At 40.4% G+C, this 19,385-nt stretch overlaps 1 protein-coding gene across 1 annotated transcript; it reads right to left on the bottom strand.

Annotated features, from left to right (window-relative positions):
• Positions 1-2,966: 2,966 nt before the first annotated feature.
• Positions 2,967-10,112, bottom strand: abi3b (ABI family, member 3b). Its single transcript, XM_017418309.3, has 5 exons — positions 9,832-10,112; positions 8,192-8,359; positions 5,018-5,197; positions 4,796-4,860; positions 2,967-4,526 (listed from the first exon to the last, which is right to left on the bottom strand). Exons 1-5 carry the CDS (start codon positions 9,964-9,966, stop codon positions 4,109-4,111), a joined length of 966 nt encoding a protein of 321 aa, XP_017273798.1. The 5' UTR covers positions 9,967-10,112; the 3' UTR covers positions 2,967-4,108.
• Positions 10,113-19,385: the final 9,273 nt, after the last annotated feature.

Here is a 19,385-nt window from a genome sequence, read left to right as displayed (position 1 = left end):
AAGGAGGCTCTGTGTGACCTTGGGGGTGGCCGGTGGTTCTGGTTGGCGGGTTAAGATGGTGGCTGTCGAGGTTCTGTGGGGGTCCAGTGAGGCGCCGGGGGAAGCGTCACTGGATGCATCTCATAGGGAGGCGGGGGGCCACCGGGACAAACGCTCGTCAGCTTGGGGTCAAACTGCATGAAAAGAAGGTTTAGAGTTTATGATAAAGAGACAGTCTGTGTCATTTAAATAAAAAAAGTAAAGGTACAGACAGAGCTCAAACCCGTGCCCACATCTGTGTGCACAAAGTGATTCGGCGACCTCGGCTGGCTCGTTTTCCCTCACCAGTGAGTATGGCGGCGGGTGGTCCATGGTGCTGTGGCGAGGAGGGACTCGGTCGAAACAGGCGTCCTCTTGCACGTCGTCCCCTGGCCAGGAGGCCCCTCGTACTTGCATCTGCACATTGACGTCATCCTCCCCTCTTTTTTTTTTTAACAGGAAGTAGAAGCAGAGGAGTATGGAAGTGATGGCGACCACCAGGAGTGGCAGTCTGGGGGCACATTTTGAAAACCAGTTTAATGAAGGAAACATGCAGGAGATTTTTTTATTTTTTTATTCTTGACTTCATTTGAAAACTTACATGATTGGAAAGAAACTCCCTAGTCTGGTCATAGCTGGAGTTCTGTCAACCTGCTAACATTACTGTGATACAAAAACAAGAGTTTTATTGACATGCAGAGGTGCAGAAGTGTATTTAGCACAGATTTAAGTCAGAGTTACAAACTTTTACTGACATTGTGATACATCACCTAAATATAAAGCAACAAAAAACTGTACATCTACATTGCATCAATGTGTAGTCCTTTGAAAACTAAAATATAAGCACGCAAACTACAGTACAAAATAAACAAAAATGAGGTAATGTCTGTCTGAACAACTGATTGCAATAAAGTTTCAGCTTTTATGTTGCAGCTCATGAAAGCCCACAGAGCAGTTAGTTATATGAGACATTTATGTCGTCAAAGGGTTATGACCTAGAGTGACCTGGGCCATTTCAGTCATATTACTGCAATGTTTCATCTGTTTGAGTTCAGCTGTGCACCAGAAATGTTCCACTGGTTTGCCAGCAGTAGAAAAAAAAATCAACATTAATGACTGACTTTGAGTTGAGCTTTACTTGCAGTGAACCTTCATCCTATAAATGTGTTGCTCGTTTCAGCTGAAGGCTAAAAAAATGAACCGAATTCCTCTTTTTTTTTTTTTTAAAGTCTAACAGACGTCTGAGAGAATGATGCAGTGATTAGTTTACTGAAGGATGGTTCTTACCTTGTCTGAAAAAACAAAACAAAAACGGGAACGGTCCTGACCCGCGGGCCGCTGTCAGAGGAGAATGTGTCACTCAGGGAAGTGAGGAGTTTTTACAGCATCACTGAGCTGCTTAAAGACACAGATACAGACAGTGTGTCCTGAGATTTACATGTGGAAGAGAAGCCTTCACCTCCGTTTCTGACAGGTCTTTATTTTAATAACCATAAATATCAACATGTTTCAGATGTAACATCATTGTCTTCTTAGATGTTGCTTCAGAAAGTGTGGATTCAAATTTCAGCCCTTTTGTTACATTTTAGGTCTTAGATCAATAAAATCAGCATTTTTGCCAATCCATATTCATTTAGCTGCAGTGTATGGACTCTACCGGCAAAATGTTTGGACTAATTCTTTTTAAACTGTCAAGTTGCCACAATTGGACTCTTCCCAATCCCTTTTTAAGAAAGACTAAAACAAAGCAGCTGATCCTAACTGGGAGGTGAAAAAGCTAAAGCTAGAAATCCTGTTAGAAGCTGAACAACTGTGTGAATGATGAGCACTGCGATTTACTGAAAAGGATTCAAACTGAGTTGAAAAAAAGCTAAAAGAAACAGAACACTAGCTAAATGCTACAACTAGCCAAACACTAGCTAAATGTTGCAATAGGCTAACTAGAAGCTAAAAGGATTAAAAGGCTGTCTGAAAGCTAGAAGTGACAAACAGAGCTGGGTTGCTCAGGCAGATTTCAAAGACAATGTTTTTGATTTTGGAGAACTTGAAAAGATTTCAATGTATGTTTATGGGAAATATATTATTTGAAAAGTTTTTTTTTTTTTTAAAGTATAAACGTTACAAAAACTAGAAACCATCATTATTTTTTTTAAAGTAATGAAGGGTTCTCAGTACTTTGTGAAGCAACAAATCATAATTTCTAACTCATCCTTCAACAATTTCTTCACCAAAATAAATCATTTTGAGTCCAATTTTAAACATGATTACATTCAAGCTAAATGATTTCATAAATGTAACATTCTTTTTTATTACAAACTACATTTACATTTCATTATGTAAAGCATAAACTCCAAAAACATATGTACTGTATGTACTAAAGCATACACTCATAAAATTATATTTAGATTTAGTCATACAAAGACTTAATCTACATTTAATCTTTCTGTATTTTTCTATACATATTTGATTTCAGAACTAGGTCAAATAAAGTACATTTAGAGGAAACAGTGTTTGAAGAGGAGGAGTTAGGCTTTGACAGAGGAGACACCGATAAACAAAGAGCACAAATGGAATAATTTGGTTACTGGGAATCACTTTTATAATCCTGCAATGTCTTCGATTTGATGAAATAAACCTTTGCATTCAGGAAGTAGAACTGTTAAACGCTAAAAGACCACGTCTGTTTTTTTCATACGCCAGTAAAATAAAAATAAAAGTGATAAAATTAAGAAGCCTCGTCCTTTACTAAAGGGTTGAGCTCATTTTAAAACGATTAAACTACATTTAGTCTGTCATTTAATTTAACGATCACATCTGCAGCACACCTACCTGTCAGAGAGTTCAAAGGTTTCTCTTTATCTCCACGGTATCCTTAAATCACGTCGGCTGTCAGGAAAACACGAGAGCAGTTTTATGTCACGGCTTCAGCTCATGAACAGGACATTTTCTTTTTTTTCTCCCCTCTTTCACATCAAGTTTTCTAACAGTGGAGGAGAAACATTTACACTTTTCACTTGTATATAAAGGTAATAGCGCCACGCAGTCAAAGCTTTGGGTTTAGGCAGAAACAGCGCTTCTGAATAAAAGTCTTCATGCATTAGTTTTAAAGCTCGATTTTTTTACTATCTTTGTTTAGCTGAAGCTCATGTTGAAAAATGATCTACGCATCATATAATTGTCTGACTTCTTGTCCCACTTTATACAAACAGCTCACACTTTTCTGTACAAACAGCTTAATTTGTGCAGAAACTTACAGCTGATGCTGTCAGCTACAGAAAATGTGGTTAACTATACAAGTATTCCTTTTGGGGCCTAGATGTATTTGTACTTTAGTACAGGAGAATACATTTGTGGACTAAATCAAAGCGCTCCAGCTCTGAGGTGAAGTTTGTGGAGCAATTTAACACGAAACTAGACCGAAAACGACTGCAGAGGAACCTTTTTCCTCTTTAATGTAGATGAATGCAGAACAACGGGTCTTTGTTATGATCAGATGGCTTTTCTCAGAAAAATCAAGCACGTCTTAGAAGAGAAGTTAACGGTATTAAAAGGTGATCTTCTTAACGCTTCAAAACAAAGTTACTGTCAGCGAACAGCCATGTCAGGTGGGTTCAGGAGTATGAGGAGTTGCAACACAGAGTTTACGCCCTTAGTGGACTCATTACTGAAGCTTATTGCAAGTGCCAGTGTCACTAGCTTTTACCTTGACTCACTGATTAGGAGACGCTGTAATGCTGTACGGACATTGTAAGGAACACGAATCACTTATACTATGGAAGGAAAAAGACAGGAATCCCTGTTTCGGCTTGTTTTTTAGGAATGCAGCTGAGGCGTTGGGACATGTCGGAAAAATCCAGCTCCCTGCACCGACTTCACGTCAGATGATAGATTTTCTATCTTAGAAAAATGTCATTTCAGGCTCAGAGTTGGCCGTTAAGTACAGATGAAACAGGTCAACCGCTGCACACAGACTCTTTGAAAATCTCTTTTTTCTTTTTTTATTCTTTTCGATCACGGCTGACCCGAATGTCACGCTGCACGTGTTTTTTTTTTTTACGTTTGTGGCAAAACCAAGCATGACTGATAAAGTCTAGAAGAGAGGGGGAGGAGGAGGAGGTGGCGGGAGTGCAGCTCCTGACGCGGGGGGAGGTGGAGGAGGAGGAGGAGGAGGTGGAAGAGAGGCATCCCCAGCTGCGGGAGGAGGCGGCGGCGGGAGCGGGAAGCCGCTGCTCGACGGGCTGATGTCGGGTAAAGGGGGAGGCGGGGGGAGCGCCGCTCCTGACACTGGGGGAGGCGGAGGAGGAGGCGGAGGAGGAGGTGGAAGAGAGGCGCCTCCAGCTGCAGGAGGAGGAGGTGGAGGGAGATCTGAGAGGGAAGGACAGGAGGGCGGAGGGGGGAGGTCAGAGTCTATTGAGGACGGAGGAGCAGGATGAGGCAGGCTGCTGTCGGTGGGTTTGGGGGGCATGGTGGGCACCGAGGGTGGGGGCACAGCGATGCCGTGAGAGGTTCTGTAAATAAAACAATAAATTCAGACGAATTTCACTTTATTTCACTTTATTTGACTAGTCGTTAGCTCGTTAGTCTGCTCAGAATTAAACTTTCTTTCCAAACCGAGGTCATTCATAGAGCTATAATAAGTATAATAAGTAATAAGTATAATAAGTAAGATGCTGAAATAATTGTTCATACCCTTTCCACAGAACTCTGCTTCAAAAGGTCTGAACTATCCCTTTATCAAATTAACTGTACATCCCAAAAGACAGCGGAATCTACATACATTTCTGCAGTTCTTTCTTTGCGCTCTGCTGTCTCTTCCTTCTTCTTGAGCTGCTGCTCTGTCACCTGTGGAGAAAAGATTAACTGTAAGTGCAAAAAACAAAAAACAAAAAGATATATACCACCTGTCTGCACGGATGACACTGGAATGTATTTCTCACACCCTGGAGCTACTGATAATGTGTGGAGTGGAACTTTACTCTCACTTTCTAACCCACTTCACCTGAAAACAGTGTCCGATGGCGTCCAGGTCGGAGTAGGATATCGGCACTCTGTTGTAGCTTTCCTCTGCTTCTCTGCCTGATGTCGGCAGGGTCATGGGCAGCGTGTGACTTCTGTTTTTGGGTGTGGAGAAGGCACCAATCTCCCTTCGGCCCACTTTCTCAAAGTGGATCGCTGCAGCCTGGACCAGAACACAGACGGGTTTATTTACATGAGAACTCTGTTTTGCTGTTTTTCCACACGGGCCCTGTTCAGACTTTGCATTAATATCCGCCTTGGGTGAGCGTTCACACCTGGCCAGTAAATGCATATTTCAAAACAGTTTTTTTATTCAATCAGAGGTCAGTTACCTGCTTCGTATTTAGATGAACATGCAGCCACATCACACAGTGAGCTGCCTGTTGACGTTTCTATAAAATTACAAGACATTCAAACATCTGAGAACTGGTATTATTTTGACATTAACACAGTTCAGAGCCATTCGAGTCACATTTTTTGTTTTCTTTGGAACTTAATTAAATGGTAAATGGACTGTACTATTATAGCTCCTTTCTAGCCAACCAGGCTACACAGAGAACTTTACAACATAATCTGCCCTCACTTACACGTCCACACACATTCATACAGCACTGTACTACATCTGTACAAAACTAATCTGAATAGATCATTCTATAGAGTCTAATCAGGGCTTTAAACTCCATTCATTCATCATTGGGGAACATCAGAGTCAATGAGGGGTTCAGTGTCTTGCCCAGGGACACGTCCGCTCTAAACCACAGCTGCCACAAATTACCAAACAGATGCAGTGTGGGAGAAACAAAAAACGATTAATGACTTCAGCCTCAGAGGAAGGACAGAAGATTACAACCTGTAAAAATCCTCTGCAGTGCACCATGGTGTCAGCTGTTACACAGCTTCACTGTGAACATAACAGCGGCGCTGTGTGTTATTAGGTGAACAAAATGCAGCCGAACGCTGCTCAGGTGATTTGGCTGTGATTAACGCAGCAGATTGCAGTGATCACAGCAGGTGTAAAAACAATCAGAACAGAGACTGAACTAAAGACAAAATGTGCCACACAGTGTGTCCTGCAATCCACTTGGATTTACAAAACAAGCACTCCTATTGAGAAAGATTCTGATATGCAGTTCGTTAAAAGTTTTAGTAAAACAACAAACAAACAAATAAAGCCATTTCTTTGGAATATTTCAAAGGATGGTTGTTTAATTGTCTTTAATTGGTCATGTAAGTTCAGGTCCTACTGTTGGCCTCAGGACGGATTGTGTTCACACTACCAAACACGTGCGCATAAAAAAGGGTCCAGATCACGTCCAAAGGTGGTTTGAGTTAAACCATTTTCAATGCGCACTGAGGCTGTTCACACCTAGCGCCAGCCAGTTGCAGTGCGATGACTCAGGGCGGATGTTACTACAAGGTGTGAACAGGGTCTGAGAGAGCCTCCAGTAAAGTTACAGCACTATGACCAACACAGGAACAGGGAAATTGTAGATTACACACCAAACTGGACACGTAACATACTGTATATGTTCAGTCTATTTAAAAATCACCATATAATGTGTTGCATTGTAAGTGGTTACATGATTATACTGGATTCTCAGTTTAGTCATGTGTTTGTTGAGGCAGTTTGAGTTGCTAACGTTTAAAAAGCCAAAGTTATGTTCTTCTGTTTATAAAAAGTAATTTTCACATCATGCTGTCGTTTTTTTTTAATACCGTCCTGACTTGTTCAGAAAAATATTGCTATACGATTCATTTTAATGATCATTTATAAATAAAGTAGCCGTTAATAAAACACAATGTATGTTTTAGTCTGCTATTTTTATATATGTACGCACGGATTATTGAAGGATAGAACTTTGAATGGATGCTCCTCTTAAAATATGAGAGTAAAGCTCATTGTGTGGCTCTGGATTAAAATCTGCCGCAACTTAAATAAAAAAAACCAAAACAAACGCCACCCAACATGTTGAGAAACACACACAGTGCAGATGTTTGTTGTCGCTCCTGTTTCTGTGAGATGGAGCTGATGTGGCAACCTGTTGGGATTATGCTGCAACAAGGATTTTAAGCACAAGTTGTTTTGTTTTTACTGAACATCCAAAAATGTATTACAGAACTGAAATCTTACTATAATTTACTGCTCAATAAGTATAGCTACTTTTCATCCTAACCCAAACCCAAGCACAAAACACTTTTTGTGATTCCCTACTGAGCCAAGATTGTGCTAAAGCTATGTAATATTCTGGCAATTGTCATAACTGATCACTGAGAGGGTGCAGCAAGTTCTGCATAAAGTTTTATATTTTAAAATATTTTAAACCCATCCATCCTCTGTCCCTTCTTGTTCCTGTGCAGGACTGCCAGGAGCTGGCACCTCCTGTATCTCCAGTGATCACTGGGCGAGAGGCAGGGTAAATCTGGACAGACGTGGCCGATTGAACAACCACACACACACACACACACACACACACACACACCTGAAGGCAATTTAGAATCTCCAGTTAAACTTCCATGCAGGTTTTTGGTCTGTAGCAGGAAACTAGACTTCCAGCTGGGAGTCAAACCTAAAACCTTCTTGCTGCAACATCGTTATTAGAAAATATCGGTTCTAAAGAAAATGAGCGAAATTCTTAGTTGAGTAAAATCTTTAGAATGTCCAAAATATGACTTTTCAGTAAAAAAGTACAAGAAATTTTAATAACAAGTGTTGCTTATTGTTTAAAAAAGTGTTTCTGATTAGTTTCTTACATTTAATTCAGAACTTGTAGATCTTTTTATGTCATTTTAGTCCAATCTTATTTAGCCTTCAGTGTGTGTTGTTAATTAAAGTGTTAAATTTGTTATTATATAGATCCAGTTAATCAGTTTTGTTAAAAACAGATATTTATTTACATAAATAAGATAAACCTATATGTTTGACCTTGTTACTCAGGTTACTTCCCAGACAGTATAAACAGCAGGGTTTGTGTTGCGACTTATGTCTCATCAGTGCGTCACTGCTTTGTTAAACATGTTTTGATTTTTATCATCAGTTTCTGGAACTGTTATCCCTCTTAAAATACGATCATGTTCCTCAGAGTCATTTTCTGCACCAGCTTCACGTGGGAGTGCTTCAGATCCCTCAGAGTTCAGGTGTTTTTCATGCTTTCCTCACCAGTGACAGCAGGTTGACGGACGACTCCATGGCCTTGATCTGCGTGGCCTGAGAGTCCAGCAGTCTGATCACGGTGTTGGCCACATTGTTGATCTGGTAGGTGACGCTGGCTAAAGCCTGGGTGGCCAGAGCTTTGGCCTCTTCGACAGCTTTCGTTGGATCCTCGGCCTGTAGAGCAGTTAAAAAAACGTAAATATATCCACTTCTAAAATTGTGTCTGAGGTTATTTGAACTGCTTAAAGCGTTCTGAGGCTATCACAAAGGGTTTAATTAAGAGCGTTGATGAATGAGCATACTATCCTGATCAAAAGTTTTTTGTGTCCTGTATCTTGTTGTGTAGCTTTGAGGTAAAACATGCAAACTATACATGAAAACATGCGGCTCGACTGGGAGTAGGACGCTATGATATTTGGTTGTTATGTCTAACAACATAGACAAAATCTACAAAAGAATGCATGGACGAAACATAAAGATCAATGGACTGCTTCTCATTAACTTGTCAGGGAGTGACAGACACAGCTGTGTGGTTACCACGGTGACCATAATGAGGCAGTTTTAAAGGGGAAATGAAATAAAGTATAAAATAATGGGTTTTCCTGTTTTTCTTTTAGTTAAACAGTATCATAAAACACTTCAGTGGTCCGTTTCTCTGATTTAAAATGTTAATGACTTGTTTTTAAAGTTTTTGTGTTAAAATCCTGAAGTGGGTTGATTGTGTGGGAGGAGTTACCTCCTTGATTGGTGACGTAGAAGGAGGCGGAGCCAGCTGTGGCAGACCCCTGTAGGACACTGAGGAGGTTACTGTCAGTGTTTATCAGGGGGAAATGGAAGCAAAGGAAGAAGCAATTTCATGTTAACAAGAGTACCGGTTTGAAAACATGTTTGTTGTTTTGGTCTGGAGGGATGCTGTTGGGAACACAAGCCCCACATTTCACAGGGAGAACCCCTGAGCTTTACAGTGATGTCATAGTCTACAAGGAGTTTAACATCCAGACAACTAGAGGAGGCCGGTGTCTCTCCAATAGACAGTGGTTCTTCTACTGAAGGTTTGTATTTCAGGTGGTCCTCTTTAAAAAGTAAACTCCACAGTCAGTCACCAAACTTTGGGTTGTAATTTTCACCAGGAACTAAACTAACCACATCCATCTAACCTTCTTGTCCTTCATGAAGCTGAAGAATGACTCAGCTGTTGGAGTTTTGGGTCAGTTTACACAATTAATTACAACAAACTGAACAATTTCACCCCCACTCTATCTGTATTTGCTATTTACTGCCTTTTTAGTGTTCCTGTGTTTGTCTCTCCACACGTCACCTTTCTGAGTAATCATGGAAAATGCCAAAGAGACCTCAGTAATTTTCTCAATCTTTTATTATTCATTTGAAATTAGTGCCATTTTTTTTCAATGAAAGATTCAGAAAACAATATCCTTTTAAGAATTTCTTTTGATTTACATTAGCTTCAGAACACCTTTCATTTCCCCTTTAACATGTAGTTTGGTGTTGGTTTTCTTTGCCCTTCTTCTACAGTTCTTACATGAAAATGAAGGCATTTTCCCTCTGGTTTATATTTTCTATGTTGGATCTTTTGGGCAGAAATGTCCCAGTCCTTGTCGAACAGTTTGTAATGAGCCCGTACTGACCTGGAGGAAATTGTTCTCGCAGTAGTCCGCCACTCGGAGGAGGTTGCTGTGGTTCTCCACCAGGTCCTTCCTGGCTCCTGGCGCCTCCTGTAAGATCTGAGCAACAAGCTCTGAAAAGCTCTGCTGCTCCGTCATTTCTCCCTGACAAACCTTTAAAAGCAAACACTCCAACTACAAACGCTAAATGAAGAGAATGGACAAAGTTTTTTGTTTTTTTTGACAGGAGGCAGTCGGGGCAGGGAAGTGAGGAGTCGGCAGGAAAAGGCGGAAAACACCTGAGGGTAGAGACTTCAGAGCAGCTGTCGGCGGGGCAGAGCTGCTCAGGTACACCTCCACTATCACAGCTCAACTACTAACACCTGTCTCACTGGGCAACACACTACACTTATATATACTGTTTTATAAAAGCAATGATTTAAGTCTTAAGACGCTTTATTTTATACCAGATGTACATTCATGTTAATAAAACCAATTGTAATTTATTATAAAGCCCACTAGAGGGCAGTGTAGTCTAAGGAAAAGGGCTGCCTGAGGCTATATTTTTTAGATTTAGCTCAAGCAAACAATACAATCATTCATAGGAGCATTGTTGCTTGATTACAGTATCTTTTCCGTGGCCCAAATTCATTGTATGGGACGGTTAGGATGAGAGTCAGCTCCTCCAAGTCCGAGGCTGTGGTTCTCAACCAGAAACTGGGTAGAATGTTCCTTACAGGTTGGGGGTGAGTCTCTGCCTCAGGTGGGGCAAGTATCTGGGAGTCTTGTCATTCCAACCCTTATCTGTGGTCATGAGGTTTGGATCATGACCGAAGAATGAGATCCCGGATACAAGCGGCTGAAATGAGCTTCCTGCTCAGGGCAGCCGGGCTCAGCCTCAGAGATAAGGTGAGGAGCTCCGTCATCCAGGGGAGCTCAGAGTAGAGCTGCTGCTCCTTCACATCGAAAGGAGTCAGTTGAGGTGGATCAGGTATCGGATTAGGACGCCTCCCGGAAGCCTCCCTTCTGAGGTTTTTCAGGCATGTCCCACTGGGAAGAGACCTCCAGGCAGACCCAGAACTCACTGGAGGGATTATGTATCCTCTCTGGTCTGGGAACACCTTGGGATCTCCCAGGAGGAGCTGGAGAGCGTCGCTGGGAGAAGAAAGGTCCGGGTTTCTCTCCTGGACCTGTTGCCTCTAAGACCCGACCACAAATAAGAGGTAGAAAATGAAGATGGAGATTAACTGTTAGATATTTTCTGTACAGATACTTCAAATACCTTACAAGCATCATCCTCTGTGTCTGTGTAAAGAGTTGCAGTTCACCCTTTCAGATTTCTGTTTGTTTACAATCTTACAGCAAATAGTTTCTCCAAAATTGGACTAATTGGTCCTTTTTCACTTTAAAGAGAGAGTTCAGATATTTTGAATTTGTTTTCTGTGAAAAGGTTATGAAAAGTTTATTAGTATATATTTTTTAAACAAATACTGTTTTCTGTGTAAACATTTTTACTCTCTGTCCACACATTGTAATAAAACTGTAATACCCACGCTGCGCCACTAGATGGCGAAGACACATCATGACCTATCAAAATACATAGCACAAAAACAATCTTAGCTTGGCTAAAGGTTCCCCCAAACTTGGCGTTTTCTCTGATACAGTTTACAGTTTTCTGCTAGTTAATAACCATTTCAGCACATGCTCAAAGTGTAATGTTGACAGGATCAAAACAAAGTGAGAAAAGCAGTAAAATCAGCTCCATATTTGTTCAGATTTCTGAGACACAAATTGATAGTGAACATGTGAGAAATGTGCATCAGCAGTTCTAGTGTGCAAATGCAGAAAAAAAACCCCTTCATTTTTTAAAAGCTTTTCTGAATATTGTGGGCGGAGCCTGCAACTTAAATGTTGTATGTAGCTCTTTGAACAACCTCAGTCAGGAGAAATATTTCAATAAAGTTTTATTTTCATGCTTAGTCATTGCAGGTGAACTTCACACCTCTCTGTTGTCCCGATGTGCTTCATTAATTTAAATAAATTTAAACTGCTCAAGCGTTTGAGAAAACTTTACTACAAAAAAGCCAAAAGCTGTCATTTAAACACTTCCACAAGTTCTAACACTCACTTTAAATTAATTTGAGTTCCAAATTTGCTGCAGCGGATTTACAGGTTCCTTAGACTTCTAGCAGGAGAGCAATAAGAGGGACTGAAGGGACAGATTTTAGTCACATTCATGCTTCTCACAATGAGTTTTAGTTGGAGGGCTCGTTGCACATTCATTCAGTGGTCCGTCGTAAAAGAAGTTCAGAAAAAGCCCTGAGAAAATTATTCTCTGGTAATGATTCTCTGGTGTTTCCCACTACAGGCTGACATTAAAGCAGCTTAATAACCAGGTAGTTTGGTCATCTTTCTTGGAACCCCGAGGATAAACCTTCTGACACAAACAGCTTCAATGTTGTAATGCTGAACAAAGCATTTAGCATCTTTCTTAATAAAATGCCACAAACAAAGAAATATTCATGTTGAATTTAGAATAAAAGCAATATTTTTAATGATTCACTCACCTAATTTTGGTCTTTTTCCCCCCTTAAATTCCTGCAAAATCAACAAAATTATAAACCTGTTTAAGACTATAAATCATCAAACAGTTTTATGCTTAAATTTGTGAAAATGATTGAAAGGAGCTGATTTATGTAGCACTATTTCTAATGTTTCCTAATTTCTGAAAACTGAATGCCAACTTTGTGGACAAACTTTGACAGAAATGCTGAACTCTGACTCAGTCCAAACGAAAATTACTATCAAGGAAGAGATTAGCTGTTCCCTTGAGCTTCAGTTCTACTTTGAAACAAATCCAAGGCAGGTTGTGAGGTAAGTCATGATGGGTAAACGTTTAGGAGACTATATAACACTAACAAAGAGATTGATTTTATGGGTTTATTTGTCATTCCTTCTCTTCACTTTCAACACAATCTGGAGCCAACACAGATTGTGCAACAGGAAGGCAGGTTTGGATTACTATTCACAAATGGCCACCCCTTTATGTCCCAGTGATAAAACTAACTTTAATAACTGACTTATCTTTGTGCTATCACATGGGGTCTAGATCAGAAAGTCTTCCAGTGCCTGTGAGGTGGCATTACGATAGTCGTATCCTGAACACGTCCTTCATGCCTGATCTGCTCCACGTGATGAGTTGCAATTAAATCCTCTTCCAACATGCACATCATTCAGCATCGGCGGCACTCTGTTGTTTACTGTTTACACAGCTGGACGATCCAGCCGCCGAGGTCCCAAATGAGAGTGTTAGTTCACTCCAAATTAAAGCGTTTGGAGGAAAGATTTGATCGCAGAAACAGAGCAGTGATGGGGGTCGAGTAGAGGGGTCTTTTCTGACAAACTGAGATTCCACGTTCTGGGTAAAAATCTGATTTTAAATGTCATAAAATACAAGAGGTGTTGCTCCAATAATTGTCTGCATGCTTTTTCAACATTCACACTTTTGTTTTCTTGTTTATTTATATATATATATATATATATATTTTTTTTACCACAATGTTTGCAGTCTAACTAATTCTGCATATTTTGTGCTATTTTAACCATTCATGTATCAAAATGTTCAGCTCATTCAGGAGGCAGGTGCTGCGACTTTTGGTTTTTAAAATTGTTTACAAATATTTTCCTGATAGAAATACATTGAGATCTCTTCGATTACCTCTAAAACATTGTTCTCTTTGCAGTCTACTTCAACAAACTTTATTTTTGGCTTCTTATGCTACATGTAGCTTTTGCTACTTTTAGCTACCTTTATGCTACTGTTAGCTTTAAGCTACCATTTTGCTACGTTTAGCTTTTAGCTAATTTAGTATTTTGCTTCTTTCAGCTTTAACAACTTTTCCTCATAAAACTAAAAGTAACTCAGCGCTCACAGTTTCTCTAGTCTTGTTTTCGGTGGAAGCATCAGCCTGTAATCCTGTTTTTCTCATGAAAGTAAAAAAAAGAAAATCTACAGGTCCATGTTTGCTAAGCTGCAGGTCATACAGTTTCACAGATGACTTGTTTTGTTGTTTCACATCTGGAAACACATATAGAAGTCAATGGATCTGCCAAAAAAGATGCTCCACAAACACTTAAAGAATTAAAGGCCAAGCAGTCCTTGAAGGAATGCATATCACCCGCCACCTTTCATGCCAGAGTTTTAGACTGAGATCCTCTCATGTTGAGAAATGGAGTTGTAGCCGTTTTGGTCAAACCAGGAAAATTATGTTATGCAAGATTTTTATGCAATGTTTCATCTGGGGATGACTCTTGATATTTATAAAATTGACTGAGCTTGTGTTGGTGGCCATTTTGAATTGGGCTGACTCCAAAAGTTAATCAACTGTAGATGCACATCTACTTTCTAAAAGTTTTATTAAATTCACCCATGTGTTCATTAGGGTGTTTTTTTTTTACTAACAGACAGAAATACAAACCCTCTCACAGACAGACATGGTCATAAACATAATTGCCTGCTTTGCAGCTTTCTGTGGCGGACGATAAAGCACACAGTTCCTGCACAGCAGACACAGGCGCAGAGTTGGAGACCTCGAAGGCACCGCTGCAGATCTCAAGTTTCCATCAGGATGCTGACGGTGCTGGTGCTGCGTTGTCGATACCTGAGAGAAGATCTGCTGGGTTATTCAGCCAAGAACAAAAGCAGAGACTCATTGAATAAATAAATAAAAACTTTAAAAGTTTATTAGGTTGACAAAAGCCAGCTGACTTTTCAGAAGGTACTCTGACAGAACTGGTTCTATGGCAGCACTGGGTCTGTTTTGACAGAGAAAAAAGGGAAAAGCAAGAACTTGAAACTTAAGAACACATGAAGCGTCCAGCTGCTGACATAACACATAAAGACCGGAAACCTGAGAAAAGATGCAGACATCCTCCAGCATATGGCTTATAGGAAATCTTTTGGATCTGCTGCTCAGACAGTTTCAGCGGCAGCAGCGTGTAGCTCTGGACTTATCATCCGAAGGGGGAATCAAACAGGAAGCAGTGAGGACAGACTGAGCATGTGTGCTCAGTAAACGAGTGCAGAGTATCAACACACGGGTGCAATCTTTAAGGCCACTTAAGAAAAACAAACAAGGAGATCAGCTGCACCGGGAAACAAACAACATATTTTAAAAATAAGAAATCATAAATGCAACAAAATAAATAAATAAAAAATAAAATTCTGAAAGCATAGCTTGTTCAATTGGGATCATCTGGCTCACACCTAAGCTGTTTCTGAAGTTAAAACAACAGGTTATAAGATATAACAACAGGTAACATGTTAATTGTCATAATCTTTCTACATAGCCCCGTATCAAAAGAGCTGAACTTTGTTGTGTGATCTTTGAGTGCTCAGAGTATGTGTTGGGAAGGATTCTCAGCTACTACCATGCCAAAACTTAGCTCAATATCCACAGAATTGTCTCACTTAAAGACATTTTCATGTTGGCTGAGTTTGATTAGCTGTGACAGCCATCTTGATTTGGGTTGATTCCAAAACCTAATCAGCTGTAGATATGCAGCCAATGGTTGCTATTTGAGTTTTATTGAAATGAATCTATTGCTTCATGAGATATACTGAACAAAAATAGAAATGCAACACTTTGTTTTTGCTCCCATTTTTCATGAGCTGCACTCAAAGGTCTAAGACTTTTTCTATGTACACAATAGGCCTTTTTCCTCTCACATATTATTTACAAGTTTGTGTAAACCTGTGTTAGTCAGCACTTCTCCTTTGCTGAGTTAATCCATCCACCTCACAGGTGTGGCATATCAAGATGCTGATTAGACAGCATGGTTATTACACAGGTGTGCTTTAGTCTGGCCACAATAAAAGGCCACTCTGAAACGTGCTGTTTTATCACACAGCACAATGCCACAGATGTTGCAAGTTTGCAGGGAGCGTGCAGTTGGCATGCTGACTGCAGTAATGTCAACCAGAGCTGTTGCCCCTGAGCTGAATGTTCATTTCTCTACCAAAAGCCGTCTCCAACGACGTTTTAGGGAATTTGGCAGTGCGTCCATCTGGCCTCACAACCTCAAGCCACGTGTAAGCACACCAGCCCAGGACCTCCACATCCAACATATTCACCTCAATGATTGCCTGAGACCAGCCACCCGGACGGCTGCTGCAACAATCAGTTTGCATAACCAAAGCATTTCTGCACAAACTGTCAGAAACCATCTCAGAGAAGCTCAACTGTCTGCCTGTCTTCCTAATCAGTGTCTCCGCCTTAATGCAGTTTGTCGTTGTAACTGACTTGAGAGGGCAAATACTCACATCGGAGAGGTGTTCTCTTCACGGATGAATCCTGGTTTTCTCTGTTCAGGGCAGATGCGTGTGTGTATGTTGTGTGGGTGAATGGTTTGCTGATGTCAATGTCGTTAGTCAAGTGGCCTGTGGTGGCGGTGGGGTTATGGTATGGGCAGCACAGGGGCATTTTATTGATGGCATTTTGAATGCACAGAGATATTGTAACAATTGTTGTGCCATTCAACCAGGACCATCACCTCATGTTGCAGCATAATAATGCACGGCCCCATGTTGCAAGGATATGTACACAATTCCCGGAAGCTGAAAACATCCCAGTTCTCGCATGGCAAGCAGACTCACCGGACATGTCACTCACTGAGCATGTTTGAGATGCTCTGGATTGGCGTATATGACAACGAGTTCCAGTTCCTGACAATATCCAACAACTTTGCACAGCCATTGAAAAGAAGTGGACCGACATTTCACAGGCCACAATCTACAACCTGATCAACTCTATGCGAAGGAGGTCACACTAGATACTGACTGGTTTTTTGCAAGTCTGGATAAAACCCTTCCAGTGGTTTGTGAGAAATTTTGCTAACAGACAAACAGGGTTGATGCCAAAGTTTGAAACAAAGATCTTCCGCGACCTGTTAGTACTCGAAGTATGTCTTGGAGGTAACACTCAACTCCTACCACACCAAACTTTAGCTCAATATCTGTAAAACCGACTGACTTATAGACATTTTTGTGCTTTCCAAGGCTGATTTGCTATGGTGGCCATCTTGAACTGGTCTACCTGCCAAAGTTCATAGTATAGATCTTCATTACTTTCTGAGAGTTTCATTAAAACTCACCCAGAGGTTCATTAGATAATTTGCTAACAGACAGACAAACATACACACAGACATAGGCAAAGACATTATTGCCCGGCTTTTGCCTGACATGTCAGACACAAGAGGATAAATCTGACAGAAAATATAGATGGGTGGATCTGTTTAAGAGTTACTTTAATGTCTCAAATGAAAAATAAATACAACCATAGATGTATGTTTTTATAATAAAAAAAAATCTACAATAAGGTTCTTTTTGACCTCCAATATCTCCTCTACACATTAATGTCTTCTCTCCTGCAGCGTCATCCCACAGTGAGAAACAAATACGAGCTGGAGGAGATTGGATGTGTTCTATCACAGCCTCTTCACACCTCACAGGCTTCTATTAAAGGAAAAGCAAATTCAATTACAGTCGCAGAGAGAGAGACTGCAAGAGAAGTAACAATGACAGGGCACACACACATGCGTGCGGCAGCAGTTATTTTCATTGAGGGCAGTTTCTTTTTTATTTCTAAGCAATTGTAAGTTTGAATCCCACCTGTCTTCAGGCACCTGCGGCTCAAAACTTTTCCAGTTTTTCAGCAGCAAGCGGAATTTTTTTGAGCTCATGATGTCTCTCTTGAAATAGATTGTGGTTTCTCTGACGTGTGCTCAAGTATCATGACAATGCATCATCAGTCTCGTGTGTGAGTGTAAAAAAAACAACAAAAAAACCCCTCTCACTCATCTCAGAAACATGCATACCCACCACCGGTTCATCAGTTTTCCATCTGCCCATGCCCAGCCAGGATGCATTTTTTTTTTCAGTAAATAGCCAGACCCCTTCATGTGACACACGTTTGAGTGGAAAACAACAGAGTTTTATGAGAAGTCTGGTATCTTTTTATAGAGATCTGCTATATGGCACCATAGATATGGAACGTAACCTCTGGTGGCCTGACTGAAGCAGAACTAAGCTCCTCTTTAAGTGTGTGTGTGTGTGTATTTTTCCAGCAATCCAAAGCTGAACTTGTGACAGCCCAATCAAGCCTGCGATAATGACTCCTTTTGTCTTATCTGGGAAAAATATGCTCACCGTGTCAACTCCTTCAGTCTTGCCTCTTGCCAATGCTGACGCCTTTTATCATAAAGGGCTCTAAACTCAACCTTGAAGCAGCTAAACAGAGTCCTATCAGTTTATTTACTTCGAACACCAAATATCTGATTACACATTTGTTTCTGAATGAAGAGGTTATCAACAACTATTCAGCCTATTTCTCCAGGAAACACAGCCGCTTACTTGTTTAAAGCCCAATAAGAGTCTATTGAACATCATAAACCATATCAATTACATGTAGATGTAGCTGCTTCAGTGTTGGAAATACAGATAATCCAGTCATTGGGATCTTGCCGATGTGCAAAATGAGCTCTCAGATATTTGAAAACGTGTGTGTATGCTAATACAACAAAGCTATCTGCAGCTGTAATAAAAACACTATTGATCAATGCTGCAAAATCTGTATGAATGGGAGACAAACATCTCGAGAACCTAATAAACTAAGTGGAGAAAAGAATAGTCAAAATTTTTCCCTCAGAAATTTGCGAGGAGCCTTACAAAGCTAAAGTGAAGAGCTACTGTAGGATTTATACTCATGAGCTGATCAGATTAGGGTCTTAAACGACTACAGATGCACATCTGCTTCTACATCTGTAACCAGACTTCATCCGAGTTCTCGTTTTCATGACTCAAAACATGTGTAACAATCACATAAAGGCTTTCATTCATTTTTCAAAATCAAGACCGACTTGCTTTTGTTGTCCTTAATTCGATCAGTTAGGTTTGAGAGTGCCAAAAAAGCAATTGTATGCAACAACAACAAAAAAAGTCTCTTGTGTGACCAAAAACTAAATAATATTCCTGTGTTGAGTCTGAGCTGATGTTTTGTGTACTTTAGTCAGTTCTGCGGCTCTCTTAAAAGGATTCCAGGGCAATGAAATAACATCATTATGGTTTAGCGTCTCATAATTCTGAATTGGAAGGGTTTTTTTTTGTTAGTTTTAATCCAAGTGGCAGAAATTGGCTTCCAGAGGAAAGTTCACATCTTTTTCCAAGAAAATAAAGTTCTGGGGAAATATCAAATCCTTGGTTTTACAGTTATACTCTCACTTGTATTGTAGATCAGGACTGAAGAGAAGATATTTTTACGCATATATGAATAAATCCATGCTGGATTTTAGGTCAACTTGTACTCCTTCCACTTTTTTCCCCTTCTTTCTACTCCTCTCTTTCATTCCCCCTCCTGTGTTTAAACTCCCCCTCCCTCCCTCTCTTGTCTCCAAGCTGAAAAAGGGAACAGAGTAAAATATGTGGAGTCCCTCCCAGACTCTCAACTGCTGCGCTGCTTATTGAGGAGCCTTCACTCCGCTGGACATTCAGGCATGAAGATTTAGTTCTGATCTGCCTCTTG

This window comes from Kryptolebias marmoratus, linkage group LG17 (genome assembly GCF_001649575.2).
Source record: "Kryptolebias marmoratus isolate JLee-2015 linkage group LG17, ASM164957v2, whole genome shotgun sequence".
Taxonomy (NCBI): Eukaryota; Metazoa; Chordata; class Actinopteri; order Cyprinodontiformes; family Rivulidae; genus Kryptolebias; species Kryptolebias marmoratus.
Note: the sequence above shows the minus strand (reverse complement) of the source record. Positions and strands in the feature narration are given on the sequence as shown.

Coding starts and splice junctions, on each gene's coding strand:
- abi3b (XM_017418309.3), bottom strand. CDS start 9,966: ATGACGGAGCAGCAGAGCTTTTCAGAGCTTGTTGCTCAGATCTTACAG. Junction 8,360..9,831: donor GCGAGAACAATTTCCTCCAG/GTCAGTACGGGC, acceptor ACTGCTCTACAG/GCCGAGGATCCAACGAAAGC. Junction 4,861..5,017: donor CCATCGGACACTGTTTTCAG/GTGAAGTGGGTT, acceptor TTTTCTCCACAG/GTGACAGAGCAGCAGCTCAA.